The 12,403-nt window shown below is 38.5% G+C and overlaps 1 protein-coding gene across 1 annotated transcript; it reads right to left on the reverse strand.

Annotated features, from left to right (window-relative positions):
* Positions 1-3,118: 3,118 nt before the first annotated feature.
* Positions 3,119-11,899, reverse strand: LOC130912116 (uncharacterized). Its single transcript, XM_057829964.1, has 4 exons — positions 11,631-11,899; positions 9,866-9,918; positions 9,608-9,779; positions 3,119-6,537 (listed from the first exon to the last, which is right to left on the reverse strand). The coding sequence occupies exons 1-4, from the start codon at positions 11,833-11,835 to the stop codon at positions 6,221-6,223; spliced, it is 747 nt and encodes a 248-aa protein (XP_057685947.1). The 5' UTR covers positions 11,836-11,899; the 3' UTR covers positions 3,119-6,220.
* Between the last annotated feature and the right edge of the window lie 504 nt (positions 11,900-12,403).

Consider the following 12,403-nt stretch of genomic DNA (forward strand, 5'->3'; position numbering starts at 1 on the left):
CTTTTGAAATGCAACTATTTCATCACAACAGCTGCTGTCTTTCTCACACCTGCTGGAGGAACAGCGACACTCAGGCATACTTTACAAAAGATGTTCAGAAACCACACATGTAGAGATTGCGGCTGTAGAACACAGTGTTTCTTGCATCACTGCTTTGCATGTATTTTTGCCCATGAAAATATCCAAACACAATCTGTAGTTGTCCTCAAAGTCCAGGGGTGGCAACTTGCAATAAATTATGTTCTTTCAGGGGAAAAAAGTGCCGACTTTCAGTCAGGGACTGGCAAATAAACAAACTTAAGAAACCAATTCCTCTTGCTCACCTTAAATTTGGTCTAGTATAACAGTGAACTGTGATTAATTAGTGACTTACGTATTGTCACATAGACCTCGTATCACTGCAGGAAAAGAGCTCTTTTCCAGCACAAATGGTGTAATACTACAGGTGCATTTTCCCCCCTAATTAAAACTGACTAATATTATGACCTTGGAAGTATTCAACTTTACTTTCATTAAACTACAACTTTTTTATTATCCAGATAAATATTTGTTCTTGTAAAGGTTGTAAGATTTTTTTCTTCTTCTTCAAAATCCATATTGTCCTGAGAAGCCAAGACACAAATGAGTGTATCATCATCATCATCGTCATTTTAAATGTGGACATTAGCACCCTTATATAACAATAGCACTATACAAAAAAAGCCCAGAAAAATGCTGAACACACAAATCACTGAGTTTGTCTGACAAAAATTGCTTGTTCGTGCAAGTTTTTGTATGAATTTCCTCTGCTTTTGAACCATTTGTCAGACTTTCATTTGCGCATCTCCACCTTTTAAACTTAATTGCTAATAGATTTAAAAATCCACTGATTGTTCACTGACATTGGTATTATGTATTATGTCTTAAGCAAACTCGCGCACCTATAATGTCTCTCACAAACCAATTCGTTCAATCTTCTCTCTTATTTACAACTGGAATTTAACCTCCCGATTCAAATTAATATGACCCATGGCAATAACATGTAAAAGCATTTGAAACCACTCACAACATTCGTTTATCACTGATTTTATTAATATTATTGTGTAGATGTGGATGTAGATATTGATTAAAGGAATAATATTCTCTTCTGTAATTCAGACCAAGGTTGACACTGAATCATACCTGTTATGTTTTAATTGAATTTTGATCATGACGCAATTACAGCAAGGAAGCAGATTAGTTGAATGAAAAACAGAATACCTAGAACAGGGGTCGGTAACCCAACATGATGAAAGAACCATATTGGACCAAAAAAACAAAAACCAAATATGTCTGGAGTTGCAAAAAAATAAAAGCCTTATACTGTATAACCCTTATAATGGAGGGAACAGATGCTGTAAGCATCTATATTAGCTATATAAGTCTACTATAAAAATGACTAAGTTGGCTACAAACACATAATGAGCCTTCATGATTAAATGTTTATTTTCCCTGCAGTGCATCCTATAGAGAATGACGCAACATGTGATTACTATGTTGTACGATGCCACCTGTTTAACTTCATCACAATATGATTGAATTAAATGAATGTTTGTCAAAATATATACAGTGGGGCAAATAAGTATTTAGTCAACCACTAGTTGTGCAAGTTCTCCCACTTGAAAATAATAGAGAGGCCTGTAATTGTCAACTTGGGTAAACCTCAACCACGACAGACAGAATGTGGAAAAAAAAAAAAAAACAGAAAATCACATTGTTTGAGTTTTCAAGAATTTATTTGCAAATCATGGTGGAAAATAAGTATTTGATCAATACCAAAAGTTTATCTCAATACTTTGTTATGTACCCTTTGTTAGCAATAACGGAGGCCAAACGTTTTCTGTAACTCTTCACAAGCTTTTCACACACTGTTGCTGGTATTTGGCCCATTCCTCCATGCAGATCTCCTCTAGAGCAGTGATGTTTTGAGGCTGTCGTTGGGCAACACGGGCTTTCAACTCCCTCCACAGATTTTCTATGGGGTTGATATCTGGAGACTGGCTAGGCCACTCCAGGACCTTGAAATGCTTCTTACGAAGCCACTCCTTTGTTGCCCTGGCTGTGTGGTTGGGATCATTGTCATGCTGAAAGACCAAGTCACGTCCCATCTTCAATGCCCTTGCTGATGGAAGGAGATTGTCTCTCAAAATCTCTCGATACATGGCCCCATTCATTCTTTCCTTTTACATAGATCAGTCATCCTGGTCCCTTTGCAGAAAAACAGCCCCAAAGCATGATGTTTCCACCCCCATGCTTCACAGTGCGTATGGTGTTCTTTGGATGTAATTCAGTATTCTTTCTCCTCCAAACACGAGAACCTGTGTTTCTACCAAAAAGTTCTATTTTGGTTTCATTTGACTATAACACATTATCCCAGTCCTCTTCTGGATCATCCAAATGCTCTCTAGCGAACCGCAGACGGGCCTGGACGTGTACTTTCTTCAGCAGGTGGACACGTCTGGCAGTGCAGGATTTGAGTCCCTGGCGGTGCATTGTGTTACTGATAGTAGCCTTTGTTACTGTGGTCCTAGCTCTCTGTAGGTCATTCACTAGGTCCCCCCGTGTGGTTCTGGGTTTTTTGCTCACCGTTGTTGTTATCATTTTGACGCCACAGGGTGAGATCTTGCATGGAGCCCAGCATCGAGGGAGATTATCAGTGGTCTTGTATGTCTTCCATTTTCTAATAATAGCTCCCACAATAAATTTCTATACACCAAGTCTGGGCCATAATGGAGTTTGGAGTGTGACTGATGGACAGGTGTCTTTAATAACGATAATGAGTTAAAACAGGTGCCATTATTACAGGTGACGAGTGGAGCCTCGTTAACCCTCGTTAGACATCGTTAGAAGAAGTTAGACCTCTTTGACTGCCAGAAATCTTTCTTGTTTGTAGGTAACAAATACTTATTTTCCACTCTAATTTGGAAATAAATTCTTCAAAAATCAAACTGTGATTTTCTGTATTTTTTTTCCACATTCTGTCTCACATGGTTGAGGTTTGCCCATGTTGACAATTACAGGCCTCTCTAATCTTTTCAAGTAGGAGAACTTGCACAATTGGTGGTTGACTAAATAGTTATTTACCCCACTGTATATATCTCTCCCTTTTTTTTTTTTTTTTTTTGGTGGTTGACTAAATAGTTATTTACCCCACTGTATATATCTCTCCCTTTTTTTTTTTTTTTTTTCCTATTTTCAAACATTTTTGAAAAAGCTCCAGGGAGCCACTAGGTCAACGCTAAAGAGCCGCGGGTTGCCGACCCCCAACAAGAATAGGCCAGAATGATGAATGGCAACGTCTGTGATGCATTAATGTTTACTATGGGATGCCACATTCGCTGCATTCAGCAAAAGGATTGTGGAATGTAAACATTACAATTCCTGTTACCACAGAAACGAGAAATGTTGGGCTTGGATGTAGATATAGATTAAAGGAATAATCTTCTCTTCCGCAATTCAAAACCAGGATTGACACCGAATCATACCTGCTATGTTTTAATAGAATTTTGATCATGATGCAATTACAGCAAGGAGGCAAAAATGTTGAATCAAAAACAGAATACCAAGAAGAAACAAGAATAGGTCAGAATGATGAATAGCAAAGTCTGTGATGCATTTGTGTTTACGATGGGATGCCACGGCATTTGGTTAGAGGATTGTGGCTTGTAAAATTTACAGTTCCTGTTACCACAGAAACAAGAAATGTTGGGCATTAAAAGACATGTATTCTTACACGGCTGTTTTTATTGTGTATGCATGCTTTAAATTTCAATAGGAAAATAATATTTTTTGTTCAATAGTTGATCTATTTTTGTTCATTTGAATACTGCAGTGTACATGAAAGAAAAGTAGGAAATCTAATGAGGGCTGAAGTATCTTAAAGTGATTACCGGTACATACCTACATTAGTATGGAACTGGCGTCAAAATGTCTTGAAATGGATGAATGTGTCTCTCATCAGGAAGTACAGTAAAAACAAAAATGGATCAAGATATGAAATTCTCTGTGAACTGTATCATGTACTCATTACATTTGGATATTTTTGTTGTTTTTAGTATTTCTAAAAGTCATGCCTGCCTGCACAAGCATCAGTATGTACAGGGGTGCACAATTTTTGGGTTTGATTGGTGCTCATTATTGTCCCAACGGGGACGGTTCTGTGACCCGCAGGTCACATCTGTCACATCTCCATTTCCCTTAATTTCCCGCATAGCTTCCATAGTCCAAATAAATTGTAAAGTATACGCTACTCTTACGTAAACGTGTGTCAGCATTCCAAGCAAGAGTACCAACTTATCTTAATTATGCAAACGTAGGAGATATTGTCGCTATATTTAGTGACTTTTCTGACAATGCTGAGAACTATTTTTCAAGAAATAGTGTCAACGCTAAACAGTGGTCTTCATGTTAGCGGACAGCTAAATTCGTATTTCCTGCACTGCGGAATGAAGAGAATTTGTCTTGGGAAACATTTGGGAGTCATTTGCTTTTAGCTCCTTGTTTTAGGACACTTGAAAAATATAAGGGACTAGTGAATTTGGCTAATTTGAATGTGTCGATATGTCATTTTAATACGAGTGATTTTTTTTTTTTACTAATTTGTATTTTATTTCAAGAAAAAAATATATATATATACAATATATGTATATATATACATATATATAACTCCAAAAGCATAACATACGGAAATGCTACAAAACCGATACAAGGGTCAACCTCAAATTAAGAGGCCAGAAGTAATGCACAAACATCGCTGTAATACCAAGTTTTATTTATTTATTTATTTTAAAGCTTGTAATTTTGGTGTGCAAGTGTACCGCTTATGTGCACTAAATACGTAGAATGTGCATTCAAGAATGCAAGAATGTCGGCAGAAGCAAATATGATGTGAACACTGCAGTCAGACAAGACAAAACAAGTATCAATTGTTGGGGCTGTGTAATGTAAAGAAGCAAAAGTCCACACTAATTACATGATTGAATTATGAACAGTATTCATAAAACAATTATAAAGACTCACACAGAGCCACAACTATTGAAATTGTGTCATAAAAATCATTTTTGTAGCCGTTAGCATAGTTGACACCGATGATGTATAATTAAAAACAGAACAATTCCAGCAGGAAGAATATTAGTAGCCGAGGTTCGTTGATTGTATCATGTGACAAGTCTGAATATGAAATTGAAAGTGGGTCAGAAGAAGTAAGTCCTGAAGAACATGATTTCTGAGAGATTCTACTATACAGGTTCGAGCTGGAAGTCCGACGAGGAGCATTAGCTTTCGCTCCGGGTCTCAGATGACTACTGAATGCTTAATGGTAAATACTGTAATTTACATTTACGCCTCTCGACTTGACACAACAAGTATAGCGACTCAAAAATTAATAATTTATAATCTGAAAAAATTTAAATCAGGTCATTTTTACTGATGCATTTTTTGGCAACGAGCCTACAACGCCGGCTAATGCCTTGTTTGTGAGGTTCCAATGTATTGGTAACAACTCTTTATTTGAAATATTTCATTTGTAAAACCAGTCTTCAGTTAATGTTTTTCTCAACAGATTACTCCCTTGGTTCCTTCCATTTCATCCTTGTCTGCTTCATCTGCTCAATCCACCATCTCTCTCACCACTTGATCAGAGGCTTAGAATAGACTCATCTATTCTGGTTACTGAATCTGGCGTCACTGGCCAACAGTGGGAGATTCAAATTGGGATTAAAACCGCATGTGCTGTTTTTTTGTTTTATTTTACAAACAAATAGACTTCGGGTTGTGGGTGTGGCTCAGTGAAATCCAATCTAATTCATTAGGTAAAGTACCCCCTGAGGTGACACTGGGACTACAAGCACAAAACAAATCAAATTGTGATTTTAGTTACTTCGAGTCATGAGCATTAGTGCAAGCAGTTTGGTCACTTCCCTTGAATGCAGCTGAACCTAAAGGTTTTTGGCTATGGTGCGATGTCTAATACTGACCTATAGTATACAATGCTGTCATTGGTGCCATAAATTTCAAATAGAGGGTTAAGAAAAAAAATAAGTGAGCCTCATGTCGTACCTTGGGCTACCCCAGAAAATGTTCTCTTTGTGCAGAAAAGGCTGACCTGCGTATAACGATAAGCGTTTAGATACAAAACCACGTATGAAAATAGTTCAGTGGCATGTGGGACAAGCGCTAAAACGGCTAAAGCTACAAACTCAGCTCATCCCGTGGGATCAGGGCTTCTCTCGTCATCACTGCTGCCGGGAGATGGCGGCACGTGTTCTCCCATCCTTTTTAGTTTAGCTTTGTAGTAGTTCTTCTTCATCCTGAAAGCTTTCACTTTCTGACGAGCAGCTCGCGTCTTCTCCCTCATCAACTCCTGCTCCCACGCCAGCACCTTCATCCTGTTCTCCCACTCCAGCAACCTCATGTGCTGCTGCTGCTCCAGGACCTCTGCCTTCTGCTGGTGATCCACTGCGTCGTGTGGCCGACCTCCTGCCGATGGAACGACACGCTGGCTGATATTTCCGGAGGTGCCTGCATTCAATGTATGGATAAAAGTAAAAAAAAAAACCATTAAACATTTACCCACTGAGTGTGAAAAGAGCACAAATAGACTGGGGAACACATTTTTTGTTGAGCTTAGGTCTAACAGCTTTGTTTTTAATCACTTCAGGTTTTTAACTATAAAAATCCTACTTAAAAAAAAAAAATACTGTACTTAACAGATAGATGGTTGTTTTATGAAAATGTTCAAATATTAAAATACAAACCACATTCCCAAAAAGTTGTAACTTTATCCAAATTGTGAATAAAAACTGAATGCAATGATGTGGTTGTGCCAAATGGAAATCTCAATTGCAAATATAATGGCTGAAAGAACAATTCTTACCAATTAGTTCCATTGGCAACACGACTGTATATAAAAAGGGGCTCTTAAAGTGGCACTGTCTCTCAGTAGCCAAGATGGCTAGAAGACCAAAAATGGGTAGAGGACCACAAATTCCCCCAATGATGCACAGAAAGATAGTGGACCAATATTAGGTGTTTCTCAGAGAAAAATTGAGTTTAAAGTTATCATCTACAGTGCCTAAAATCATTAAAATTTAAGAGAATCTGCGACAATCTGTGTGAATATCGGTCAAGGCTGAAAAACTATACTGGATGCCTCTGAACTTTGGGCCCTTAAATGGCACTGCACCACAAACGGTAATACTACTCGAAAGGAAATCACATAATGGGCTCAGCAATACTTCCAGAAACCATTGTTGGTGTACACAATCCATCGCGCTATCTGTCATTGCCAATTGAAATGCCACAGTGCAAAGAAGGATTTTCTAAATTGGACCCAAACGCACTGGTGTTTTATCTGGGCCAGAAACACCAGGAGTCAATTAAAATGCGCGTCAAGTGGAAAACTACTCAGTGGTCAGACAAATCACGATTTTGAAGTTCTTCATGAAAAACCTTAGTCATCCTGACTAAAGAGGACAAGGACAACCCAAGTTGTTATCAGCACTCAGTTCAGAAGCCTGCATCTGTGGAGTATGGAGTTGCATGAGTGAGTGTAGCATCGGAACCTTGCGCATCTGGAACGTCACCGTCAATCAAGAAAGTAATATTCAGATTCTAGGTTCTAGGACAACATATGCTCCCATCCACATCTAATACCCTCCAGAGAAGCATTTGCATTTTTCAACATGATAATGTCAGACTACCTGCAGCATTAATGACAACATTATGGCTGCGTCAGAAAGAATCCGGGTATTGAAATGGCCAGCTAATAGAGAACATTTGGTGCATCACAAAGAGGAATGTATGACAAAGAAGGTCTAAGACAGTTGAAGAGTTAGAGGCCTGTATCAGAAAAGAATGGCATTCGTATTTCTAAACTTGAAAAACGTGTCTCCTCGGTCCCCAGACGTTTGCAGACTGTTGTAAGAAAAAGAGTATGCCTCACTGTGGTGAAAATGCCCTTGTTCCAACTTTTTGGAGATTTGTTGACACAATGGAATTTAAAATCATTATATTTTCACTTAAAATTATGAATTTTCACAGTTTAAACTTTTGACCAGTCATCAATATTGAAACCCTGTAATCCCTATTTTGTCTCAAATGACATTCTAGATCAAAGCAGCCAACACTTTTTACCATAGATGCATGCTGTCGTCAATTTGTGTTATACATAAAATTATTGTAATTTTGTAAAATCATTTTATTGTATTTATCTTATGTGTTTTTAATTACAGTTCCCAACTTCATTTAGCATCTAATTGAAAGAAAAAAAGTCAAAGATTTTTAATCTTATTAATCCTTTCAATTTTGACATCAAGAGGTTAATACCAAATGTATGAATCAGGTGATATGTACGTCACGGCAACCTCTTAGCGGTATTTTATGCTCCTGAATGAAATGGGCCGCTTGGATGTGTGTGGAAGCGATCGTTTTATTTATTCAATTTTTTAATCCTGCGCCATGAAAATGAGTGACTACAGGCTCCAGTCTCGAGTTGAGGACGAATGCGAATGTTACGTCACCCGGGTCAGCATCTCACAATACAGCATTGCTATATAGCATGCAGATGCGGATTCAACTGATTTTGAGAATTCATGTGTTTATTTTTAGCATCACGGCTGCAGGGATTTGTAGCGGCACCAGGGAGAGGTGTGTGAGCCTTTTTGGGTTTCAAAAAGTTACTGTTCACCCCGAGATCGGCTAAAAAAAAGTGTGCGACAAGTAACTGTGTGACCACTGGGCTTACGAGGATGTGAATAAGCATCGTGTTTTGTATTATGTCAAATACTGGGATCATGGCACATGATCTGGGGTACTTTTGTGTGATTTTTCACTTCAAAAAGCGAAAATAAGACTTTGAGATGTCACTCGGTTCAAGTTAGCATGTCGTCTGGCTGTCACGCCTCCTGGTTTGTTTACATTCGCCGAAGCCGGGGCAGGGAAATGACAAAAGCTGGACTAACTCTGGTGGCATAAAATATCGTTCGGGAGATGCGACAGTGAAGGTGAAGTCGACAGTTTTGACCATTATGGAGTAATTTTGCCATGTCGTACTGAATAAATGCGTTTTTAATATGTCATATTCCATTTAGCACAAGACTGTTATTTGCCATGACCATACCATTTGTTTAGCATTGGGGAAAAATGCTTGGATAAAAAGAATATCCTGTAAAAATATGGGAGTAGAGAGATTGAAACAATGACATTTTGCTGCTCTTTTCGTCGCATTTTCCTCATTCTGAATAATTCCCCCTCAATGGGCCGAATTCTAAATCGGATGAAATCATGACCCTGCAGACGTCATCCTCCATTTGGGGACGCTAGAGCACTATAATGGCAGGCGGGGCTAAATAGCAGATTGAAAAGACTAATTTCTCGTCTTCTGCGCTTTGCCAAATTGTGGTATATAGTCGAATCGTCTCAAAATATGATTCAAATTCGCACAATATTGCAATTTAAGACTTTTTTTTTAATCCTGTCATATGCTCTTTAAGTCAAAGGTTACAAAACATGCATTTTTGTCAGCTAATATTTAAGTATTGCCTAAAGTTGAATCATTGCTAAATTGGTGTCAAAGTTACTCTGTATCTACCTGCTGTTGTGAGATAGTAGATGGCAGGAAATGATGCATCTTGCAGCTCAGCATTGTGGGGACTGGAGTTTGACACAGGGCTATGTTGCAGATCTGACCAGTCATTTGCCTGTAACCTGTCCAGGTCATGACGTTGCAGGCAGGCAGCCACATGGTCCTTGCTGTCTTCAGTCTGGGGATTACATTGATGTTTTACTTCCAGGTCTAATAGTACTTCATGCAGCGTTGCTATTTGAAGGAATATTTCAGCATAATTACCTGATTCAAGCTGCCATTCATCTGCCCAGCAACACTGACTCTCCCTAAGCTGCCTGTATGACAGAACAAAAGAGGTACCAAAGGCGGTTGATGGTTGGAGGAAATTAGTTACAACGCAACCAACAAAAAACACTTATTAACACTTATTAGCTGCCATTGACAAAGATACATGTCCATTTCGATTAAACTGGGAGGACTGACTGTCAGTGCCCATGCTTCTGTGCCCAATGACGGCGCTAGACGTCCAATTCATTTTGACTGGTAGGGTTAGCAGCGATCATTTGTTGCCAGCCTTTCCCAGTGAAAATGGATTGAGCGTCTAGCGCCTTCACTGGAAGCCAAAGAATAAAAAATATATTTATGGGAAGCTAAGTGGACAATAGGTAATCACATTTGCATTACAGTACTGAGGTTCATACTTAACATGTACTCTAGCTTGACGTCAAAACATAGTGTACACGTTAGGTTAAAAGACGATACTTAACTGTATACAGGTGTGAATGGGAAAGGTTGTTTCTCTTGTAAACAGTAGCATGAAACAATGTGGCCATACCATGATGCTAAAACATTTTAATGGCACAGTATTTGCGCCCTGGGATTGACTGGCAACCAGTTTAGCGTTCTCTGAGTCCCTGTTGCCCAAATGGAATGGATTGGACTGCTTGGATTAGAGATCGACTGATATGGGTTTTTCAGGACCGATACCGATTATTAGTTGTTAGAGGGGCCGATAAACGATTTTTGGAGCCGATATTCATTTGCAGTAAAAGTGTAAAAATTGATGTTAAAAAAATGCAAACACTGAACTTCATGGAAATGCGTAAAGCATGTTTCAGAGACCCAGGCGTTTGAGGGCCTCTAAAAGGTGGAAAGGCACAATACAAGTGTGACTTAACCATTACCATTTAACCAATCAAAGGACTGGGTGAATGCTAATGCAGGAGACAGCAGGCAGGAGAGAGAGGCGCGGCCGCATCTAAGCCGAAATAACCCAATTTCAAATTGATTTTTTTTTTTCATATCAGCCGGTCGGATTTTTTTTTTTTTTTTTTTTAAAGGCTGATACCGATGTACGTGAAATTTCCTAAAATCGGCGCCGATATTCAACCTGGCCGAAAATCGGTCTGTCTTCAGATTGGATGGGCTCAAGCTCACTCACACCCACAATAACTACAGTAACATTTTTTTGAAAATAAATGGCTGAAGGTAAATATTTTTAAATGATTTTAACATAATTAACCCTTTCCTTTCAGTAAGGACTTTGGCACCATCTTGTGGTGTCTTACAGAAAGAGCAGGAGATCATAGGTTCCAAATGAACCGAGACGAGGTGAATTTGTGACTAAAAATGCAACAATGAAAGGAAGTTCATTGCATGTCTAAAATCATTTATCCTTTGGTTATTTCAGTATAAGAGTGTCACAAGTAATGGTTTGAAATTGCGTTTGTATGGCCAGTGTACCCTTCAAACACATTACTCCAATGATATCTGGATGACTATGATACACTGATCTATTAACAAAAGGGGGTCAATGACAGCCTCTCTCAGCATTCACACACAGGTTCTGACATGTAGAACGTCTCAGAAATACATATGACATGTATTCAGTGCAAGCCATAATTTAGTAATTTTTGTTGATTTATATTACAACAATCACAAAGCTAGTTACTATGCGTGCCATTGATTGTCCATTAGGCAGCGTACTGTAACGCAACGTAATGTGTTTGCCGTCTATTTCCTATTTTGACACGTAAAGCTCATCTACCTTCCATAAGCTTGCGCACCGCCGCTTTGTGGCCAGCTCCCCCTGCATGGCTGGTGAGAGCAGCCTCGCCCATGGTCTGAAGTTTAATAGATTTACAACAAGCCCTACATCGGGCGAAATGAATGTCCTGCGTGTCCTTAACTAGCCAATCTTTATAGACCTCCTTGTAGAGCCAAGACTCTTGGAATTTGCACTTCCCAGGCATGGTTGAGGGAGAAGTTAGCTGGTCCGCTATTCCACGACGGCTCACCTTCTGTCGGTGCGTTCAAGTTCACTCGGATAGGCGCGATATTTTGATGGTTTCACTGCGCAGCCCTTTAAAAATGGAATTTAAAAAAAAAAAATCATTTGTTTTAACCCGCGTTATTATTGTAGCAGTACATTTCACCGAAATAACATTCATAAAAGTTTCAGTTTTACATGGATCTTTCAATCAAAATATCTTAGAGTAATTATTCATCTATTACATGAAAGCCTATATCATCTCTTCTTGGATTATGTTTTTTTTTTTTTAAACAATGATTCATTGTCAGTCAAAGACAGTCCAACATTTTGTGACAACCATACCCATTTTCACTTGAATTTAAATGGGATTTTGTAAAAAAAAAAAAAAAAAAAGACAACTTCTGAATAAAATAAATGTCTTTTTAATTATCTAAATGAACATGGAAAAGACTACATAATGTCACTGTTAAATTAGAACAGGTTTAAACCTACCAAAAAAAAAAAAAAAGAATTACATCAAAAGTCGCATCGTAATCGCGTATCCTTTC

The sequence above is a fragment of the Corythoichthys intestinalis genome, chromosome 2, assembly GCF_030265065.1.
Source record: "Corythoichthys intestinalis isolate RoL2023-P3 chromosome 2, ASM3026506v1, whole genome shotgun sequence".
Classification (NCBI taxonomy): domain Eukaryota; kingdom Metazoa; phylum Chordata; class Actinopteri; order Syngnathiformes; family Syngnathidae; genus Corythoichthys; species Corythoichthys intestinalis.